General features: G+C 40.7%; 2 protein-coding genes across 6 annotated transcripts in view; one reads left to right on the top strand and one right to left on the bottom strand.

Moving 5' to 3' along the window:
• Nucleotides 1-24,203, bottom strand: part of bcar1 (BCAR1 scaffold protein, Cas family member) — a 137,744-nt gene that overhangs the window by 86,675 nt on the left and 26,866 nt on the right. For 2 of the 5 annotated variants that reach the window (XM_079681505.1, XM_079681507.1), the window contains exon 2: nt 21,693-21,768. The exons of the other annotated variants lie outside the window; for them this stretch is intronic. In XM_079681505.1, coding sequence (XP_079537631.1) covers nt 21,693-21,725 — 33 coding nt within the window. In that variant the 5' untranslated portion in view covers nt 21,726-21,768. The remainder of the gene's footprint in view (nt 1-21,692; nt 21,769-24,203) is intronic. 5 annotated transcript variants of the gene reach the window in all.
• LOC307042095 (general transcription factor II-I repeat domain-containing protein 2-like) lies at nt 7,791-12,063 on the top strand. Its single transcript, XM_079685810.1, has 2 exons — nt 7,791-10,571; nt 10,773-12,063. Exon 1 carries the CDS (start codon nt 8,733-8,735, stop codon nt 9,828-9,830), a length of 1,098 nt encoding a protein of 365 aa, XP_079541936.1. The 5' UTR covers nt 7,791-8,732; the 3' UTR covers nt 9,831-10,571; nt 10,773-12,063.

Genomic DNA, 24,203 nt, shown 5'->3' with positions numbered 1-24,203 from the left:
GAGCACATAGCACCATATTTACATCAAAAAGCTGGGGATATATAGTTTTTGAATAATCTTGATTCGTCAGGATATGTAAGCTTCTTAGCATTCAATCAAATGTGTTGCTACATCTCGTCATCCATATGATTAAATGTACTTTCCGTTCACCCAAACAACAAGTCCCTGTTGCAGGAATCCCTTTATCTCTAACCTGCTCTCTGTGACACCAGGCCAGCATCATGCCTATATGCTGTATGAAAGTGTACTGCTGTAAATAAACAGAGCCATTCTCATCCTCACATTGCAGAGAGGACAGATCCGTTCCTCAAAGTTCTCCAGAGGCTCTGCTGTCCTTTTAGGCATCGCAAGTGGAGTAGGCTAATTAGCATTGAACCCTAAAATAGAGCAGCAGAACCCTCGGTCTGCCTGTCTGCTGCTGGAATAGACATATCTCTCAGACAACACTCAGACAATTTTATCTCAGGCTCATGCTGCGTCTCAAAATGCGTACTTATGTACTTATATTTGCTGCATGAATGCGTGCCAATGTTAAGTATGGAAAAATACACTATGTATAGGAGGCGCATTTCATTTAGTTTTGTTTGATCTATGTGTACGTTTTATTATAGCATTTTTCTATTGCAGCAAGAGGTGCGCCTAGCTCAGGTGGTGAGGGTGGGGCTAAAGTTGGAGGTACGGGGAGGAGAGAGAGCAGCCAGTTAGCAGCGCTAACAGAGGGTGTCGTATTGTCATACTGATATTCTGTACAAACTGTGAAGTCCACTGAGACAAATGTAACATTTGTGATATTGGGCTATATAAATAAACATTGATTGATCGATTGATTGATTGATTGATTGATTGATTGATCGACCGCAGCCTCAGCAAACCGTTTTATAGAATCTGCTGCCACAGTTAAAGCTCCATGTTGATATTATTTTTGTTTTTTGGAAATACTTTTTCAAGATCAAAATAAATAAATCAAAACGACCAGTGGACTTTCACCTAAACTGTGAGTCTGACACACTGCTTCCCAGCCTCAAGCTCTCCATGTGGTCAATAAAGTAACATTTAAGAATTAGGAGTTATAAGACGGACTCATAGGATTTGGCCACTACACCATGAAAACCTTGATGGTGCTCTCATAACGGTCAGAAGATGAGGGTGTAACGCTAGACGCCATCTTGGCTACTAGCAAAAGGTACGCTAACGGCTGCAATTGTGGCTGTTCCGGTAAGCTAGATAGCTAACATTGGCGAATGTAATTTCTGCAACACTGTACGGTCGAAATTCACGCAATGCATTAGGGTTCACAGTGCATGACATGGCAATTTACTCTGAAAAAACTGAAACGTTGACCTTAATTAAATGTATTTTGTACAACACATTTCACATAACTGTATTGGGGTAGCTGAAAGCAATAATATTAGGTTGAACCTTATGTTTTTGTATAAAACTTAATATTATTGCTCGCATCTCTAACCTAATACAGTAAAATGGAATTAGTTGACATAATACTTTTATTTAAAGTCAATGTTTCAGTTTTCTCAGTGTACTAAGGAAAGTATCCAAATACGAACACTGCAGTACTTCCAGGTCCTCACTCTGGGAGCCTGTTAGCTTCGTGCTGATTGTAACAATGACTGATGAGAGTTGAAGCACGGAGTTGCTTCAGTGACCTTTAGTCCCTGCAGGAGCACGTTGCTCTTTAATCCACGTAATGTGTAGATTACAAGAGATTTACCTGGATTACAGATGGATTTTCACCATCAGGGCGCCGACACAACCTGCCTGAGGTGTTTAGGCTGTTACATAATATTAATAATAATAACATTGATCCAGAACAAGAAAAGACTGCACAGAAATAAGTTGGACATATCTGGATGTGTTTATTCTTTTGAAAGCTAAAACTATTTTGAATCCAACAACACAAATCTTTATATGAATGCAAATATTTGTAAGAAAAAATACATAAATGTGAATCTTCCAGGGCCATAAGCATCATGGGCCAATGGGTGCCTTCACAGCAAAGTACTTTGCCGTAATTAGTGCCCAGCACTTAGTGCCAGCACTGAGAACTGAGTACAGATCGCGTTCACACCGGAGTACTTCCCTGAAGGAAGATTATGCAAATGAAGCCGCTGACATCACTTCTTCTTCTTCTGCTTTGGGTTTACTGGCAGGCCGCAAACCACTTCACGGCGTATACTGTCACCCGAAGTCCCCGGACGGAAGTCCCCGGAGTCGGGGACTGGCTTCAGTAGAAGCTGCTGGGACTCCCAGCAGCTTCTACTGAAGCGAGTAAATCGCCAGAACGCCGACACCTCCTCATCTCCACCGCTCCCACGTTTTATTTTGTGTTGCCATAAGTTATTCTCTCTGCGTTGGTGCGCGGGACTAATGCTAATAATGCTAATGCCAGCAAATACAATGGCGGCTTCACAAAACATTTCAGAGTTTTACGGGCCGTGGTTTGCAATTCGGCCAGTCAGAAATTGGTACTTTTTTCACCCCAGCATAGTACCACCTCTCTAGCAGGCACTACGAATGGGGGTAAAAGTTATCGGAACTAATTCCAGGCACTAACGGAACTAAACGGGAAAAGCACGGGTAAAAGTACTCCGGTGTGAAATGGGTGCCTTAGTTCTGTCAAGATTGATGGAGAGATCAGTACATTTGTAGTTTTCTTGTAATGCTTTTCAGTATTTAGTTGGATTTTAATATTTTTGGACCAGGATTCCATTCATGCTCTGGATGATGTAAACAGGAAGTATAATGTTGCTTTGGAGTCATTAAGCGCTGTTAGCTTAGCTTTTACATTTGCCTGCATTTCTTAATTTCCATAAATCTGCACAATGGAAAATGATACTGCATTACTTCCTGTTTCTCACTGCAACCATGGAACAAATATCAATGACTAGACTGATTTGATACAACAACCAAAAATGTCAAACATGATGAATATTGAGGTAAGACCTGAGTTTATAAGGCTCATATTTTAATATGATTTCAAAGATTTACCCAGGTTTAGAAAGAGTCAATCTGACAGTCTTAACTCAGTTTGGATTTTGCCATCCAGATTATTCCATACCATCAAATACAGTATGCAGCCCCAAACACAAATCATTATTGTGAATAGTTTTTTTGTTTAACCTTTTATGTACTTGTTTTTTCCTCAACTGTTCGTATAACTCTATCACACACTGACTGAACACTGAAACGTGTGAACTGAAGGAAGGGTAGAGGGAGGAGCACTGACATGTCAGCTGGGATGAGGCGCAGTAACATCACTGACCTAAATCATTCTGATGGACCAGAGCCAATCAGGAGCTGTAATGCTTCATCTTATATTCCTTTATATCCACATATCCCTTCAAGCTCAAAGCAGGGAAGCCTTAGGGATTAATTGAGTAGTAGAGTTCATTTAAGCTGCTATTAGCTAAATGATCCTGCTGATGACATGAGACACTTATTTGTTTCTGCTTTATTACATTTGTCCCCAGCTAGTTATCTTTTAATGCCTTTAACATCACCTCATTTGACAGGAGATGGTTTCGCAGGTTTCCGTCCTCTCATGCCATCACACAGTTCAGTGGACTGCAGCAAAGAGGGAAAGAGAGTACCCTTAAAAGTGGTATATTTCTGTTTTTACGAAAGTCACAAAACTACTGTACTGTAGGATCTCAATATTTTAGGATACTCTGACCTTTGAAGCATACACTAATCCTGTCCAAGTTTCCTTTCCATGTAACACCTTGGCTACATGCCTGTGTGTGAAAGGTGATGACGTTGATGGATGATCACAATCTCTGTAGTAACTCTCCAAAGCTTACACTCTTTTAGATTAATGTGTTATCTTTACAAGTTCTAAACTGTTTTAGTTGAGCTCGCATTAATGTCCCCAAACCAGAGCTAAAAGATAAAACTCATCAGGAGGACACGAGCACAAGAAGAATTTCAGTTTATTTTCCCTAGGTTTCCATGATCAAACAAACCCATAACAATTTCTTCTACAACCTTTATTTTCCTGGAAAAAAAGTAATGCCTTCTTCAAAATGCCCCAATAACTCCTCCACCTTCCCACAGTAAGACTTTGTGTCTATAACTTGCAGCTACTGTTCAGCGCCTGGGGAGCAGTGTGGGGGTCTGATGAATTGCTCAAGGGCCGTGAAAAATGCCCAGGGATTGAACAACCCTCCCAAAGTACTGGTCCACTCTCCGTACTGAGTCAGTTTGGGGACTTGAACCTGTGATTCGCACGGTTCGAAAAGCTTAGTCCCTGAGCGGTTACTTGATATGTTTACTACAATTGTACTCAGGCAGTTCCAGCTGCAGCCACTATGCCAACATCAACATCACACCATTTTTCCTGCGGGATATCTTTATACTCCTGGAAACATGTTATAAAAATCCTTGAAATGATTTTGTATCCAAAGCTGCATGATCATCAAAATCAAGTCCTCCTCCTCCTGGGACCATGAAGCAATTATGATGGCAATCCAGCCTGTGTGCAAAGATGACATTTTGACCCGAGTGGAGCCAGAGGAAAGGTCAGAGCCGTGATTAAGGTTCATCCTCTGGGGAACGGGACATCTGTATTAAATGCCATGACATCTGTTCAGTAATTTACGAGGACTCTACTGCAGCCCTCCACCAGTGTGTGAACAGAAAGGAAATACAGTGCAGTAAGCAGAATCTGAAACTACGGGAGGACAAAGAAGGATCTATCTTTAAAGTTACAAGAGTTGAGGAAGCTTTTTTTTTTACATAAGGCCTGCTGGGAGACTACTGTAATGTGAGCTGGAAAAATCCTGACCTGATTTCATTGCTACACTCCTCCAGCGAGGTCAAGAATATGTTTGAGAGATGTACAAATAAACACACACACACACACACACACACACACACACACACACACACACACACACACACACACACACACACACACACACACACACACACACACACACACACACACACACACACACACACACACACACACACACACACACACACACACACACACACACACACACACACACACACACACACACACACACTGGCTGCAGCCTGGCTTATGTCCCACTTCCTCCTCTGTCTGGCCAGAGGAATGCTCTGTTTCCTGTGTGTTGTGATCAGTGCACATGGACTGCTTCCCATCGGGCCTCCAACCGATCCCAGCAGCTTGATAAGGAAATAGCCTTTTCTAGAAGTAGATCCAGCAGCTACTGGAACCCCCTCACTGTTTCCTATTCTAATCCATACGCATTCTGATCTACCTGTCAACTTTCACCCATTTTCCCACAATCCTGCTTTGCCGTAAACATTCTCTCACAGGCCCAGTTACTCAGAGCTTTGGTGTGTACAGCAAGAAGTGTACTTCAACTATTTGGCCTACACCCCTCATGGTAAATGAATAGGAGTGAATTTGGGACCTATTAGAAGCTGGTTAGAGCTTTCACTTGTTTCATAATGGTGAGGAAGTCTTTCAGAAAGATTTGTTTTTATTTGAGTGCCAACCGAAGGCTCTTTTAAATCTCCAACAACTGAAATGTGTCTCATGGGAGCTGTAGCTGAAGGAAAAATAGATCAGTTGTTCTATTTCTGTAAAACATTATTTGGCAGAACAGAGGCAAGTGTGGCAGAGGAAAGACAGCCTCATTGCAGAATCCACTACTGATACGGTGCTTACCAAATGTATACTAGTTCTATCTGTGCAGGCTATTGAATATCAAGATGTTGAAGATTTGTAGGATATAAGCTTAAGGAGCAACTGAACGTTGGAGCTCGGCCTCACATGTAACTGCAACCCAGCTGCACTGGCATGCATTTCCGCTCTCTTTTTTTAGATTAGGAAAAAGACATGTATGCGACCATGGTCCGCGACTTCTGGATAGCAGCCAGAGACACTCTGTCTGAGGCTGTCAGGGGGAATGAAACAGAGCTCTCCACACCGAGAGACCAGAGTGACCGTGACGTCAGCTGCAGGCAGAGAGTAAAGGGCTGGATATCATCCAAACGGACACAAACAGTCCTGAACACAGACGCACTGTTAGCACATAAATACAAAAGATGCAGGCTGGCTGATTTCTCATGGATTGTTTCTTAACATAGGATACAATTACATGAGCGTTTCTGGAAAAATGCAAAGGGCTGACTTAACAATGGTAAATGTGTTAAATGGACTGCCATTGGACTAACCCTTACCCCTAAAAGCGCTTCACATAAACAAGTCAGTATCCTCCCATTCACACAGTCATTCACACAGAGGCAGAGGCTGATACAAGGTTGCCTGCTAAGGAGACTAACATTCCCACACACTCAAAACACGTAGGCAACTGGGAGAAATGTGGGGTTAAGAATCTTGTCCAAAGACACACAATTCGACAAGTTGACCTCAAGGCTTTGGGATCGAACAACAGACATTCTGATTGAAGGACGACACTCTACCTCTTTAGCCACAACAATAACAAAAACAGTCAAAATAGTGAATTCAGTGTTGAGTTACTTGAAGCGTGACCTAACCCTAACCCAGTCAACGGGTTATACTGTATAAAATAAAGCATTATATTTTTCTGGATAGTGTGTGAGCACGCTGACTCAGTGTATTTTCTCTAACTTATTACTCATTCAACAGACACGAACGCCCAGTTTTTATGTCTCCCTCTCTCCATTGTTACGCACATTAGCAGAGTGCCAACAGACACACACACACACACACACACACACACACACACACACACACACACACACACACACACACACACACACGCACACACACACACACACAGCACACCCCCACACACACACGCACACACACACACACACACACACACACACACACACACACACACACACACACACACACACACACACACACACACACACACACACACACACACACACACACACACACACACACACACTCACAAGTCCTAATGAATGTACCATCTGAGGCTGATGTGCAGTGCTATAACTGGAGCAGTCAGCAGAAAGGCTCCGTGTTTAAAGCTTCACTCAGCACAAACTCTCCTGATGCCTTCTCCACTCTCCGTGTCTCCAAACCACAGCGGCTAACACACACCAGTCCACACACAGAGGGCTGGAATCATCTATCAGGTATTTGCCATTAATTGCAGAATCGATATATGTCATGGTTAAGCAATGGTATCAAAAATCCACTGTTTATAGATTAAATTACAGATAGTTAGTTTGGCTAATCCACCACTTAAATACCTCATTAAAGTACGTCATCAGAAAATCTATACATCCCTAAAAATCAATTCATTAACTTTACTGCTCATTGATTATACACTACAGATATTATAGGAGAAATGGCTTGATGTAAACAGTATTGCTAAATCTTCTAACTGCTCTGTATATATATCATAACTTATGGCAACACAAAAAAATACATGGGAGCGGTGGAGTGATGGGAGGCCCTGCAGCTTCTACTGAAGCCAGTCCCCAACTTAGGGGGACTTCCGGCCGGGGACTTCGGGTGGCAGTATACGCCGTGAAGTTGTTTGCGGCCTGCCAGTAAACCCAAAGCAGAAGAAGAAGAAATGAGGTCAGCGGCTTCATTTGCGTAATCTTCCCTCAGGGAACTTATTCCGGTGTGAACCATAGACTGTATATACTATATAAAGGTGTGAACGCGATCGGCTCTTATTTCCAAAGTATTTCAGAGGCTATCCATTTAAAGCAAGTACTAAGATGGCAATTATAGTGCAAGCATGTAGATTTCATGTTGGGTGATTCATGAATAGTGCAGTAAGTTGACATGAACTGTTATCATATACAGTAGTACTATACAGAAATTCACAAGAAGTTCTTGAGGATTCTTCAACAAGAAGATACCTGCAGACAAGATCTCAAGTCTGATCAGCCACAACCCTGTTACGCAACTATGTGGTTCAGGAAATAAATGCATTTAGTCTGACATTTTAAAGCTGTGTAATCAGTTGGGCCCAAACTTTGTAGCCAACATTGGGAGTCTAAACTAAAATATCTGCTTCACATCTAGAAAGCATGAAATCATATTTTTCAGCAGTTCTCCTGCAGCTGGCATGAATTCTCTGAGCACACAAACATGTTTGTTTTGCAGAGTGTCTGCCAAAAGCTTGCCAACATGAGCAGTCAACATGTAGAAGTGTCCTTGGGCAAGATACTCCAAAGGTCTGACACGGGCATGTCTATGTGTTAGAGCAGGGTTCCCCAGACTACGGCCCGCGGGCCGCATACGGCCCGCCACGCCCCTTTGACCGGCCCTCCACCTCTCTGCACCTCACCATTTGAACTGGCCCAAAGAAGAAAAAAAAATAATAAAAAAAAAATATATATATTTTTTAAAATATTTTATTTTAGTTGCCCAACTTGTTTTGTGAAATAATAACATGACTCTCCAAACGAGGGCGGTAATCGCTGTTCATTCCGTCACCTGAGATTAGAACTCGAGGCCGTCAGTATGTAGTGGCCAGAGCGGCTCTGGTAGTGGCCATGAGCCAAACAGTGGAACTGTCAATCAGATCGCCAGCGCCTCTATCACGCTTTAAAAGCAACGTTATGTAACGTTCTGGTTGACATCTGTTACATTTGCATCTTGTTTTTTTAACACTAAAATATTTTTTTATTAACCATTTATATTTTATATAATTTAATATGTGTGTCTGTATTATTTATATGACGTATGTTTATGACCGAATTTCCGCCACCTTACAAGCTGATCGAAGTCATGCGCAGAAAATATTATGCTACAGTTGAACAGCAGTGTAATGGCGTGCAGTAAAGTGAGGAAAATTGACAGAGAGTGTCGGGTTTTTAAAGAACAATGGACCAAGGATTATTTTTTTGTTCCATGGAAGGACCGTGCCATTTGTATTATATGTAAAGAAAATGTGGCCGTGTTTAAAGAATTCAACCTTCGGCGCCATCACGAAACCCGGCACAGAGAGTATGCTAGCTTGAGCGGGCTAGCGAGAGATGATAAGGTTCGGCGTCTGAAAGGCGGACTAGCTGTTCAACAGGATGCCTTCCTTCGTCAATCCCGGGTCAACCTGGCTGCTGTCCGAGCTAGCTACAAAGTAGCTAACCTACTGGCTACCCACGGCAAGCCGTTCACAGACGGAGAATTCGGGAAGGCCATGATGCTGGCTGTGGCCGAGGAGGTGTGTCCCGAGAAGACAGATGCCTTCCGTGGGGTGAGTCTCTCAGCACAAACGATGACGAGACGAATTGAGGAGATGGGGGGAAACGTGTTTGACCAACTGAGAGAGAGAGCCGCAGAATTCAAGTGTTTTGCTTTAGCCATGGATGAAAGTAATGACGTACAGGACACGGCACAACTGTTGATTTTTATTCGTGGAGTCAACAGACGTTTTGAAGTGTCAGAGGAGCTGGCATCACTGAGAAGCCTAAAAGGCACAACAACTGGAGAAGACCTTTTTGTCGAAGTGTGCAAAACAATGGGCGAACTTGGTCTGCAATGGGCTAATTTTGCCAGTGTCACTACAGATGGTGCGCCTAGCATGGTCGGATCTACGAGGGGTCTAGTAGGGCGCTTGAACGGCGAGTTCGAGGAACGAGGTCTCGCCCCACCGATTCAAGTCCACTGCCTGATTCACCAGCAAGCGCTGTGCTGCAAAGTTTTGAAGTGGGCGTCTGTGATGAAGGTGGTTGTGCACTGTGTCAACTACATCCGGAAAAATGGGCTGAAACACAGGCAGTTCCAGGCCTTTCTCTCCGAGCTGGGGTCTGCTCACCAGGATGTGCTGTACTACACCGAAATCCGGTGGTTAAGTCGAGGCAAAGTATTGCGCCGTGTCTACGACCTGCTGCCCGAAAATTAATCAACAACTTCCTCCAGTCTAAAGGTGAAACGGTACGGGAGCTGACCGACCCGGAGTGGAAATGGGACCTCGCGTTTTTAACTGATGTGACTGAACTGTTGAACCACCTCAACCTACAGCTCCAAGGCAAAGGGAATCTCATCAGCGACATGTATTCCCACATAAAAGCATTCGAGGTCAAACTGCAGCTCCTTGTGCGACAGGTCCAAAAGCTGGACTTCACACATCTCCCTGCCACCCAAAGCTACTGCGCCGAGAAACCAGCCGCCCCTTTCCCAGTCGCGAAGTGCAAAGATGCCCTGGAGATGCTGCAGCGAGAGTTCAGTGTGCGCTTCCGCGAGCTTCATGTCAACAACAAAGACATAAGTCTGTTCCAGAACCCCTTTGCTGCTGACATTGACGACGCACTTCCCTCTCTTCAGTTTGAACTAGCCGAGCTGCAGAATTGTGATGTCCTTAAAGACGCATTCAAGCCTGACCACCTCCTTGAGTTCTATGCTGAGCTACCAGAGGGCACTTACCCAAACATTAAACAACATGCTCTGAAGATGTGTACCGTTTTTGGCAGCACCTACACCTGCGAGCAGACGTTTTCCCGCATGAAGCAAATAAAAAATCCAACGAGGAACAGACTCTCAGATGAACATTTGCATCAAACTTTGAGACTGGCAACCACTAGGCTACACCCAGACATCGGACTTCTCACCAGCCAGAAGCAAGCACACAGTTCACACTGATATGGTAAATATACTGATTTTAACTATTACAATTTTATATGGCTGTAAACATGAACTATGATTTTTTGATGAAATATGATTAATGTTTTTAATGAATTTTAATGAATAATGCTACACTGTATTTGTAAAATCACATCACAAGGAACAACAGGCAGCATATTTATGTAATTTACTGAATGTGTCCAATGTCATCCCTTTATGCCAGGTTTCCAGGCAGCAAGAGAGGGGACTGCAACTGCTGACCTCAAAGATCACTGCCCATCCATCCTTCCTTCCACCCTGGCTACAAGTACCAATTAAGTTCACCTACTGCACATATTGCTGACTTCCCATTCTGTTACTCTCTTCTAGTTTAACCTGCCGATTTACTGCTCAGTCTCTCCTCCCAATCTCTTCTCTCAGCATCTGCCTCTCCATCGTTGTCTCTCTCTCTCCCTCTCTCTCCTCTCTCTCCTCTCTCTCCTCTTTCTCCTCTTTATGCACTGCCCCTCATCTCAATCTCCTATTTCAAAGGGATGATAATTGTGCTGTAAAAGTGTTTGGGTGCTCATTGCATTTTCACCTTGAACAAAAAAAATCTCACCTGAATATACAAATAAGAGTTGGTTAGTTGATATATTGTTCACCAAGTTTCTTGTCTTGATGATTTCTCATCTCACTGTAATATAGGCCTACCATTTCTATTGTATCACTCATAAACTGTCAATCACCATGTTTTTCTAACCTTTCCTTGCTATTTTTACATGGTTGTTATTAGAAAATAAAAGGAATACCTGTGGTATTTCAAATTGAAAAACATGTGAAGTACTCACTTCTTTTGCAAATCACTTGTAATGATGAACTATTTTGTGCTAGAAATTATGGCTATAACAGGCAGTGGCCTAGTATACAGCCCACATGATCGATCCCGGCCCCTCATCACAGTCAGGAACGATAATGTGGCCCCCAGAGAAAAAAGTTTGGGGACCCCTGTGTTAGAGGGTATGTTAGTTGCCTTGGATAAAAGTTAGCGATAAATAACATGAAGTGTTGCAGCTTACACCATCATGTTCTTTTCTATATTTAGACTTTTGCAATCAGAATTGAATTCTATTGAGAAAGAAATCTAAATATCATTACTATTTTTTAGCAATTGTTTATATTTATATATTGTTTGTTATTACTAGGATTTGTATTCATGTTTTCCATGTTCATCTATACACCTCTTCATATAACCACTTTGTTTGGAGGTCAACTGGAGCTGAAATAGGGGTAAGACATTAAAATCAATAACAAAACAACAGTTGCAGTGCAAGATTTCTACAGTTTTACACATTTTGTGTGTTTTTCTAATGATTTTGAGGGAGAAACGCAAAAATAATCAGCAGGTAATTTCCTTCTCCATGTTTCTAGTCATTTCCTATTAATGGCAGTGTATTCTTAACAGTAACAACTGTACACACAGACAGACAGACACACACAGATGTTAAGGGGACAGCTGCTTGGGTGGTCAACACAGAAACACACACACACACACACACACACACACACACACACACACACACACACACACACACACACACACACACACACACACACACACACACACACACACACACACACACACACACACACACACACACACACACACACACACACACACACACACTTTTTTTATGGGAGCTGTGAGTTTAATCTGCCCAGCTGCCATGCTGTGAATTGGTTGTGAACTGAGAGGCCAAGCAATTTACTCCTCACAAAGACCATTCCACACCACTGAGCAGTGTGTGTGTGTGTGTGTGTGTGTGTGTGTGTGTGTGTGTGTGCTGTGTGTGTGTGTGTGTGTGTGTGTGTGTGTGTGTGTGTGTGTGTGTGTGTGTGTGTGTGTGTGTGTGTGTGTGTGTGTGTGTGTGTGTGTGTGTGTGTGTGTGTGTGTGTGTGTGTGTGTGACTTCCACACATTGACTTCCACACATTTAGCCACATGTCAGTGGTGATTATCCAACCCAGTCTCATAAAAAAACGTGTAATAACTACGTTGGACCACAACTTGGGACGTAGTATTTCTACAAAAACGCCTCTGAAATTGTAGGATCCCTACGTTTTTTTTCACCATTCATTCCAATGGCTGGCGTCTACTGTATGTCACGTGGTCTTGAAATTTCTCCATGCAGAAAAAAAAAACATGGCCGAACTTCGTTTTATTCTCGGTGGAAAATGCCTATTTTAAGGTTAGTTTGGCCATCAAAATGCGTTTTGATGTCATTTGATGCAAGAAATATGAGTTGTTATTTCAGATTATGTGTGCAGTGGATGTACATTAGGGCTGAACGATATATCGTGTCATGGCGATAACCGCGATATGCGCATGCGCGATATTCAAACCGCAGGGACGTGCGGTTTTATTCATTTTAAAAAGAAATTGCTAACGCACTTTAGCACAGAATTCAAAATAAAGATACCCTTATTACTTATCAAAACTGCACATACAATATATCCGATTAAAGCTGAGACTCCACAGATTATTTAAGTATAGTATCATCACTAAGCGTTCCGATCTCACGACAGGGGAAGCAAACACTGACATCACAATACGGAGCTTTTACGGGAGATCGTCTCACCGTAGCTGTCAATCTGATCAAAAGACTTGTTCATTGGCATTAAAACGAGAAAAAACGCGGCTTAATCGGTTGATCCATAGGTTAATAATGTATCTGTGGCTTTGAAGCAATTGTTTATAATCCATAATTCCATGTTTATGTAAAAATCGGAGCACAAAAGTTAGCTGCTAATGGTAGCCACCAGAGTGTATGCAGCTTCCGGTTTTGGCTACAGTGACGCGTCCTTAAACCCGCAAGTAAAATTCTTTCGGTTCCTTCGTCAAAAACGAATGCAAATTCTCCATAGGATTTTGGAAAATAGCTCGAAATAAGGTCTGTGGTTGACACACATTTAAGAGAGGGATCACGTTTTGTTCAGCCGGATAATCTCCACATGTCAACCCTACTTTTATCATTTCTGAATCATAAATCTAGTCGCCAGAAGCAAAATGCTAACGTTATGCTATAAACGAACTACAAGCCAGTACAGCAGCAGGGCTGCTGTGGCTGCTTGCTACAAAAGGAAAACTTGCGCGGCTCTCATGTCAGGGGTACTTGAGTGAGTGACATGCAGGCTCTGCATGCACAGCAAACCACCAATCACAATCATTCTTGATCAGATCACAGCAGGCCCCTCCCCGCTAGTTTGCAGAGCATCAAAACACCGGTAAAAAATTAGCGAGGCACAGGAGGACAATACCTTCATCCTGTTAAATATAGTTAAAAAAAAACGCAATATATATCGCAGGGGGGAAAAAAATCGCGATGTCAGTTTTTTTCAATATCGTGCAGCCCTAATGTACATGATCTTTAGTTTGCTAGTTATTACGAAGATTCATTCGTTGCATAACTACACCGTTTGTGTATATGATATGTCAATAAACCTTAGAAAATCTTGAAATCTTGAAAGGGATGTGCAAAATAGTCATTATATACAGTCTTTAATTAACTATTAATAGACAATAACGAGTAATGAATATACTTTATAGGGATCCTATTAATATCTAATAATAAAAATAATGAAATTCAATAACATGCTGTAACCACTGTCCCTTTATATCAGCTGTGCACCTTTATGGTGTGAATACAGCCTATCTACCAATTGGATCAAATATAAAAGTCAGCCAAATTAGTGTTGATACTGCAGAGAGACGTATTGTGTGAAAAGAAATGTAAGATGTTGTTTAATTGCTGATATATTTATGATCCACGTCAAGTTTTCAGTGTTGGCGGCAGTTCCTCATGTTTGTCTAGAAGTCTTCTCATCAGGGCTCTATAAATAGAGAACTACGGCAGATATGTAACATTTAATACAGCCGAAAGAGAAAGAGAAAAGCAAGCACACTCTGAATAAAGTATTATTTTTTTTTTTTTTAAATGTTTTCGGTCTGTTTCCGGTATTTGTTAATGACGATGTGATGTGAGATGTGAGACTGGAATTGCACAGGGGAAAATAACGTATCTTTGTTAGACTAATACGTTTGCGCTGTGGACCAACACTATACATTGACGGGGAAGTGGGTAGCAATAAAGATAACACCATTAAACAGTTACACAACAAAACAGAAATAATATCGATAGCAGCGTCCCTAGCAACCACCTTGGTAACAATGAAAACGTTCTATGGACACAATTTCCTGAAGTAATCTTGGTAATAACTAGCAAACTAAAGATCATGTACATCCACTGCACACATAATCTGAAATAACAACTCATATTTCTCGCATCAAATGACATCAAAACGCATTTTAATGGCCAAACTGACTTTAAAATAGGCATTTTCCACCGAGAATAAAACGCAGTTCGGCCATATTTTTCTTCTTCTGCAGGGACAAATTTGAAGATCACGTGACATAGACGCCAGCCATTGGAATGAATGGTGAAAAAAGACGTAGGGATCTTACCATTTCAGAGGCGTTTTTGTAGAAATACTACGTCCTACGTTGTGGACCAACGTAGTTATTACACGTTTTTTTGTGAGACTGGGTTGGATTATCTATTTTTCTCTACACTGTGAAATAATAATAATAATAATAATAATCAAAAGTATACCTTACTCTCTCAGAAAGTGTGGCTTCTGAGTATGAATTATAAATTGTATTTTATTGCAAATATTTATCTCTACCTTGTTTTTTGCGATTTATCACATGCTTTATTTGTTATGCTAGCCAGATGCTTCGAACACGTTCTTATTATTTTATTGGTTTATAACTGCTCTTACTTTGTACATCCTGAGTAAAGACATCCAAGCTTGTTGCAGATCATCTTGGCTAAAATAGTAACTGTGTGCTGTAAGCCCATATAGACCCTTTACTGTTCACATTAACGTTGATGAAGTTTCTTTGGGATTTCTGACATTGTTGGAGACTGAAAAGGTATAAGCATTTAATTTGTTACAGTGTTTAAAAAGAAAGGTAGACAATGCATTTAAGGCAGGTCCGTGCTTACAGTTATGACAGTCAGACCACCTTGCTCAGTGAATGTTGCCAGCTGACAAGCCACTTATTAGCAGTGTTAAACTAACTGCAGGTTAGAGTGTGGCCTGAGGCAGCAGGTTCACAACTACAGGATTGCTTTCAGAGTGCTGATGGGAGTATTCTTCTGGAATACAACTCTGTTACAAACATTACATCACATCAGTGCAGTCCTATATTATCTTTGACACAGAAAGCCACTCATAAGGAAATCAGCGGGTTCCTTTACCAGAAACCTTTAAAAGTCACCTCAGAGGGGAACTGTTGCTATACAGAGTGCTTTCATATTGGTGCATCACCCTAACCCTAACCCACATCACATGGATCCATAGATGTATCTGCTACTTTCAATGACAGTAGCATCATAGCACTTAGTAAACAGCTTTGATAAAAGCATATGTCCAACAAAAGACTTGAGAGTAGATTCTCCAGGAGCAAGTCAGTGTGTTCAGAGACAGGAGTATGTGAAGTGTGGAGAGTCTCATTCGACAAGACAGAACTCTGAGAACTCTCAATGACTCAATTTGTGAACAACAACACAGCAGAAGAGTCAACAGCAGCTGAACCTGCACTGATATTGCCACTTCACATTCTGTACTGCAGGCCTTTACCAAATGAAACTGAGAATTAGCAAACTAACAAGTCGTGACCCTGCAGCTTGTGTGCTTTTAATGCGGGACAAATAAAGGTGTTAAGATGTCACACAACAAAACGGCCAAATGCGTTTTAAAGTGCTTTTTTGTTGGATAAAATGATGCCTTTCCAGTGCACACTTCATGACTTCCATTGCTTTTAATGGCTGTGTGTTCATTTTGCACTTTTAGAGATTCTTTGCTTTACTGGGAAGCCTCTGCCCATAGTAATTTCCTAAAGGTTCCCTAAAAGAACCCACAAGGTTAAAACAAAAAAAAAGTGGAAAATTATTAAATGTATATTATTTTCTACTATTAAGTGTTTTGTAAACAGACAAAATTATACCGTTTTTCTGAAAAACGTAATTATGGTAATGCAAGGTCAGCACCCTGAACAAAGGTAAAGCAAAACCAGGGCTGATGTAATTAATGACTGTTTATAACTTCCATCAAGAAATGAACGGTTTCAAAGCCCACTGCAGTTATGGAGATTTCCATTTATTACACATATATCATCTGTTCAATATTTAAAATTAATATTCCATGTCATATATTTAGGTATATATATATTTGTATATATATCTTGTCAAATCCAACATGTATATTTTCTATTTTCTTGTTTATTTCTAGTTTTATTGTAAAATGCCTTGTCTTTTATGCTGCTGCAACACAACAAATGTCCCAAATTGGGATCAATAAAGTACCATCTTATCTTATCTTGTTTACAACACACAGTAAGTCTGGTATCCAGGCACTCGTTGAACGGTTGTGGATTTTGCTAGATCAACTTTTTGTAAGATAATTTTTTCACACCATTTCCTGTTACTATTTGTGATGTGTTAATGTAACAAGCTCCAGTCTGTGTTAGAGTGTAATCCCTATTAATCCTGCATACAAATTTAGATTGGTCCATTGTTTCCTCACTTTGCAGAAACGGCGTCAAAGGTCGCACAAGACTTATTTGAATCTTTGAAAGAGGCTGTTGATTATCCAGAACCCTTAACCCCTCTCACCAGATGTGTACAAGTGAAACCATTTGCATGCAGTGATATCACTACAGGCAAGAATGAAACATGTTGGGTGATGGACTTTTTAAGGTAGTAGATGTTCAATGTTTTCTACATTTCCATGAATATATTGAGGAAGAAAAAGGAGGACAAGAATACAAATGTGTTCCACAATTTTCATAAACTACAGATGTTGTGTCTCAAATCCATACTTCAGTAATTACACTTGTTGTTTTGATTGGATAAGTGCGTCTCAATGGGAAATGTGATAGCAAAATGCAGTGCAATATGAGAACCCGGGTGGTACACTCATAACTGTCAAAAAATGCAATCACCATCTTGGTTGCGTAATGGAAGTCATGTAAGCAGCTACCATTTAGGTTGCACTTGTAAACTGGTATTACAAAAATAGGTTATATGTGTACGTTTTTTCTTACTCTTCAAGTATTGTAACACTACAGTGGTGCCGAAAAGAAGCTACCGGTAATTTTATGAATGAGTTAGTATCACACATTTATGTCAGCTATATACCTAACTAGCTAGGTAAACAGCTAGCTATAGCGAGAGAGCTGTCATGGATTTGTGGCGCCAAATGTTGGTACTAGCTAGCTAGCTAGGTAGATTGCTATATAGCTGATGCGATCATCCCTTCTGGTGAGGGCACAGGAGCCATGTGCGATTTGAGACAACACTATAGACGTTTGGAAATCACACATGTACTGTATTTGCATTCACATGCTGTGTGCTGAGGGAGGAGTAAGGAAGTAACCAGCAAACGTTATGCCGATTGCTGAGTGAGATATCAAGAAGAAGGAAGAGTGCATGAAGTGAGAGATGATTGATTAGAAGAATAGGGATGCATAACAAGGGATGAGGTAAAAGGGAAGTAGAGAAAGGTGAGTGAGAAAGTATCTGCAGGGAAAATGACATCAAGCCCTCCATTTTTCAGTCCGAGCTCAGTAATATCCACCTCTTCACATCATTAATCTCTCTCCGTCTTCCCTTTCTCCTCCATCCATTTACCATTTCATTATCCCCCTCTCATTCCTTCCTTCCAGATCTTTCTCCCGCCCCTCCCCTCAATACTTCTCCCTCTGCTGCCTCTCCACACTGTGTAAATCATCCAATCAGGCCTGATGTAGAGCCCATCATGACACAGGCCAGAGGTCAAGCGCAGACAAACTGGGATGAGGCGTGCCGGATAGAGAGGATGGATGGAGAGAGGGAAAATGGCCGTTTAACCGGAGGTATTCAGGGTTTCAAAGAGAAAATGAGACTCTGCACAAGATGAGATTCATGAAAATCTGTGGTTTTCCGGATTGATTAGTTTGTTGATTAGTTTTTTGATTACTTGATAACTATTCAGTCAATTCAAATGTAAGAAAGTAGTCAGAAAATAGAATTTTCAGTTCAGTTCCCTGGATTACTTGACTATAGTTGAGATCAGAACATGTCTTATACAGGACTGTCTCAGAAAATTAGAATATTGTGATAAAGTTCTTTATTTTCTGTAATGCAATTAAAAAAACAAAAATGTCATACATTCTGGATTCATTACAAATCAACTGAAATATTGCAAGCCTTTTATTATTTTAATATTGCTGATTATGGCATACAGCTTAAGAAAACTCAAATATCCTATCTCTAAATATTAGAATATCATGAAAAAGTATACTAGTAGGGTGTTCAACGAATCACTTGAATCGTCTAATTAACTCGAATAACCTGCAAGGGTTTCCTGAGCCTTGAAAAACACTCAGCTTGGTTCAGTAAACTAAATCACAAGTATGGGGAAGACTGCTGATCTGACTGCTGTCCAGAGGACCGTCATTGACACCCTCCATCAGGAGGGTAAGACACAAAAAGAAATTTCTCAAAGAGCAAGCTGTTCACAGAGTGCAGTTTCAAAGCACATCCACAAAAAGTCTGTTGGAAGGGGGAAATGTGGCAGGAAACGCTGCACAACCAAGAGAGATGACCGCAGCCTTAACAGCATTGTGAAGAAGAGTCGCTTCCAGAATTTGGGGGAGCTTCAAAGACAGTGGACTGAAGCTGGAGTCCAGGTATCAAAAGTCACTGTTCACAGACGTGTCCGGGAAATGGGCTACAATAGCCGTATTCCCATGGTCAAGCCACTTCTGAACTCAAGACAACGGAAGAGGCGTCTGACTTGGGCTAAGGAAAAGAAGCACTGGACAGTTGCACAGTGGTCCAAAGTCCTCTTTTCAGACGAAAGCAAGTTTTGTATTTCATTTGGAAGTCAAGGCGCCAGAGTCTGGAGAAAGGCTGGAGAGGAGCAAAATCCAAGTTGCTTGAAATCCAGTGTGAAGTTCCCACAGTCAGCGATGGTTTGGGGAGCCATGTCAGCTGCTGGTGTTGGTCCACTGTGTTTCATCAAGCCCAGAGTAAATGCAGCTGTGTACCAAGAGATTTTAGAGCACTACATGCTTCCGTCTGCTGAAAAGCTCTATGGAGATGAGGAATTCATTTTCCAGCATGATCTGGCACCTGCCCACAGTGCCAAAACCACCAGTAACTGGTGTACTGACCATGGCATTACTGTCCTCGATTGGCCTGCAAATTCCCCTGACCTGAACCCCATAGAGAATATGTGGGGTATTGTGAAGAAGAAGCTGAAAGACACCAGACCCAACAATGCTAATGAGCTAAAGGCCGCTATTGAAGCATCCTGGGCATCCATAACACCTCAGCAATGCCACAGGCTGATTGCCTCCATGCCACGCCGCATTGATGCAGTAATCCGTGCAAAAGGATTCCCAACCAAGTACTGAGTGCATTAATGGACATTTTCAAATGTTTGATTGTGTTTTGCTGTTATAAATCTTTTTTTTTTACTTGGTCTGAGGAACTATTCTAATTTTTTGAGATAGGATTTTTGAGTTTTCTTAAGCTGTATGCCATAATCAGCAATATTAAAATAATAAAAGGCTTGCAATATTTCAGTTGATTTGTAATGAATCCAGAATGTATGACATTTTTGTTTTTTTAATTGCATTACAGAAAATAAAGAACTTTATCACAATATTCTAATTTTCTGAGACAGTCCTGTATATGGGTTATCACGGACTGGAATATGTTATAATTTAGTCTTGTTTCTGTTTTGAAATTATTCAGATTTTGGTATATATTGTAGCACATAATGACACCAGATGCTATTCATTTGAAATAAAACACAGTTTTAATTCATTAATTTAGCTTATCATTGATTTTTCTAGCAAAGAACATAGTATGAAACCCTCCATGATATTTTTGTGGCAATGAAATTGAAATAACCTCTTATATCTATAAAAACTTTAAGAAACAGTTCAGATTTGACCATAGCACAACAGGAAGGTTATGGAAAGAAATAACTAATGTTGAACATATCGACTTATTCCCAGTACCTTTGAAAAATATATAACAAACTGATAATAATCTGATTTATTAAGAGGATTTCTACTAAAGAAAAATTATCTTTTTTAAGTCGTTACCATTTGTAGGCCGGGACATCTCTGCGGCTCACCAATATTTCAATCAAAATGTATTTTAATACATTTAGCCTCTAAAAAATCTGCACCTACTGCAATTTCAATATTGCAATTGCCATAATTCCAATTTCCATGACATTTGAATTTATTATGCAGCCATAATCAAAACGGGCAAATGCTTTTTTCATGTCATGTCGTATTTTAAATGGGTCATCCAATAAACAACAACAAGTCAGTTGCATTTTCTTCTGTCTAAATTGAAGCTGAAGGGCGGCGGTGGATGAGAGAGCAGATGAAGGAAGTTAAGGAAGGAACTAGATGAAGGAAGCAGGGGGGTGACGGAGAGGTGAAGGGCAAATAGAAGGTCAAACAGCAGAGAGAATGAAGCAGAATGCTACCTCTTTGATTTTCCTATTAGCCAAGCAAATGTCTTTATAAATGCATATCTGATTCAGGTAATGCATACAAAAAAGCCCTCACTATTTATTGATATGTGTAATATTCTTAATTTAAAGTATTCATGAACAAATGTTCTATTAATTGCAAGTCTTTAACATTTAAATACTGAAATATGTGTCTGAAATAAAGGTACATTGAATTAAGGCATGCAGTATATGCATTCAGACATAATTACACTGTAAAATATATGATTCAATAAGCTTTTCAATTTACATAAAAATGTTATAGATTCCTTCCAACAATCAGAGGGGATGCTATTAAAAATGTTAATCCACCCTTTAAATGAATGTCAGCAAGACACACACACACACACACACACACACACACACACACACACACACACACACACACACACACACACACACACACACACACACACACACACACACACACACACACACACACACACACACACACACACACACACACACACACACACACACACACACACACACACACACACACACACACACACGTTATGAAATACCTGTGCTTGAGCCGAGAGATCAAAGGTTTCCATGGTGATGTGCAGTAATCAGTGAGAGGAGAGCCTTTCCATTGATCTGAATGAGAGATAAACCTCTTACATGTGAACGATTTGTTGAAGAACCATAGCAGATATCGGTGAAATTTCAACGCGTGAAGTGTCTCAGGACCCTGACGAGCATCTGAGTCAGCTTTTTATGTACTTTCGGGTCAATAATGTGGCATTTTTGGCAGTCTTACCAAAGGTGTTCAGCTGGTGCTGTGATGAAAGATGACGCTGCATTTACAATGGGCTTTAATGGAGACAAGTTGAACGTTTTTGTCACTTCATGCCCTCAAGAGGCATTTTGTTTAATTTTTCTGTTTAATTTTTTTTTTCAACATAGGAGAGGTTTTCCTACGTTTTTCATGAACAATTATTTCCAAGGAGTCTAGGGTTTGGGAATTATGGCAGGTTTAAAAAAAATTGGGGCGATTTTCAAGCACTCTTCCACTCTTTTTTGAGATCAAAGCACTCTTGACTTAACGAGCTGCGCAGTACACACTCATGTTAAAATCTGAAGAAGGCCTCTTTGCCAAGCTAAACTAAGTTAAATATCTCAGAAAGTATCAAATATATGAAAAATCTGAAGAACAAGTTTTATAGCTGAAGGTCTTGTGATCATTTTAAAGTTGGAATGAAGTCTCTAGCTGAAAGTATGTGGAAGAAGAAGCATTTGGCGCAAGGTGTAGGAAAAGAGGATTTGAAGGTTCCTCCCATTGAGTTACATGTTAAAAAAAGAGTTTAAAAAGCTGAATATTTCAAAAAGTATAAAATATTTTGAAAAAGTCGACAGTTTCCCATCACGTGCTGAAAAGGCTGAATATTTCTGATATTTGAATGGTTTCTGCAGCTGAAAGATATAAAGATTTGAAGAACTATAGTTGCACAGCATTCACACTAATTTGACCTTTTTAGAGTGGTTTAGAAAAAGAAAACACCTCTGGGGTCATTTGGGTGTATTTGCCATATCTCCGGAACCCATTGGTCGATTTTGGTGATTGAGACCTCTTTTGAACCGTTAGACCCAATAGAATCGAGGGGAAGTTGCTAAATTCACCTACACGTTACCATTGAGGAGTGAGAGTGGTGCGCACGTAGTTTGCCCAAACCGAAAGCTACGTTACGCTCTGAAAACTGAAAATTAGGCTTAGTGATCATAAATATTACGATGAATTATCAGTAATCATTTCAAAGGAACACAGAGACATTGGATTAACCTTCAGCAGCGTTTATCTGCGTTGTAATGCCCTTGAATACAACTTTTGATCAGAAAACAGCAAAGGTAAGACGTATTTGCCGTTTTGGCCCCGTAAAGTGAAGTTGTGTGTTGTCTTTGCTGGCTTTCGCTGCTGCAAGTTTTGGTCGCACAGTGATGATACCTATACCATTCGAATCACAGCTTTCAGATGACATCCGATGAAGTATAACATATTTCTACCGTGAGTTATGTGCTAAGTGCGTTAGCACTCTTTCGCTTATTGCTAATTCAGAGGCTGGGCGAAAGATCTGTCAAAATGTGCTTTCACAAGCTGGGGAGCAACTGACTGCTCCCACAAAGAGGTTTCAGTAAAAAAAAATCATATCGTCAGGTAGCTGAGTTTCTTCCCGTTAAGTGGGTATGACACATTCATAGTTTGTTAAATGTTAAGAGGCCCTCAGACGCTGTTTCTTGCAAGATGTTGCAAACAGGTAAAGAAAACTAGTCCAATAGGATCTATTGTACTCTTGGATCTCATGGCCAATCCTGGCATTGCAGCAGTGCCTCTGTATGGCAAATATTAGATGGGTAGCTGTACTAGTAAAGGGCAACTCAATCCATTTAGTGGGTAGTACTACCATTGTATCACACTCATATGCACACAGACAAACTGCAGCAGGTGATTAAAACATCTGTTGGATGCTGTGTAATGTGCTTAAGCGAATTGGTTAGGTTTCCATTCAAATCAAGGTTCTGTCATACGAACATAGCTACAGTGTAGTTATGATGGGAGTATTCTTCTGGAAAATCTTAGGTCACAGGCTTCTCCAACGGTGCAACACAATAGCACAGATAAACAGAAAGATATAGTGCAAGTAAATAATAAATAGTAAATACAAAAAGAAAAATAGCTTAAAAAAAGTGAAATAGTGAAATAGTGCAATAAGAGTTTATATGCAAGTTATGGGAATGATATCTTAGATAAATAATTTCTAAGTAGCAGATGAATGTTGTGGATGTTGTTTCAACAGTTCAGGTGTTTAACAGTCTTATTGCTTGTGGGATGAAACTGTCTCTGAATCTGGTGGTTTTAGTCCTGATGCTGCGGTAACGCCTGCCAGACGGCAGCGGACAGAACAGTTTGTGGCTGGGGTGATGGGGGTCTTTTATAATCCGGAGGGATTTCTTCCTGAGCCGCTGGGAGTAAAGGTCCTCCATGGATGGCAGCTCCGTCCTGTTGATGTTCTGTGCAGTTTTCACCACCCTCTGTA

Source organism: Notothenia rossii (genome assembly GCF_949606895.1).
Source record: "Notothenia rossii genome assembly, chromosome: 5".
Lineage (NCBI taxonomy): Eukaryota > Metazoa > Chordata > Actinopteri > Perciformes > Nototheniidae > Notothenia > Notothenia rossii.
The sequence above is the reverse complement of the archived record's forward strand: the minus strand, read 5'-3'. Positions and strand labels throughout refer to the sequence as shown.

Coding starts and splice junctions, on each gene's coding strand:
- LOC307042095 (XM_079685810.1), top strand. CDS start 8,733: ATGCTACAGTTGAACAGCAGTGTAATGGCGTGCAGTAAAGTGAGGAAA.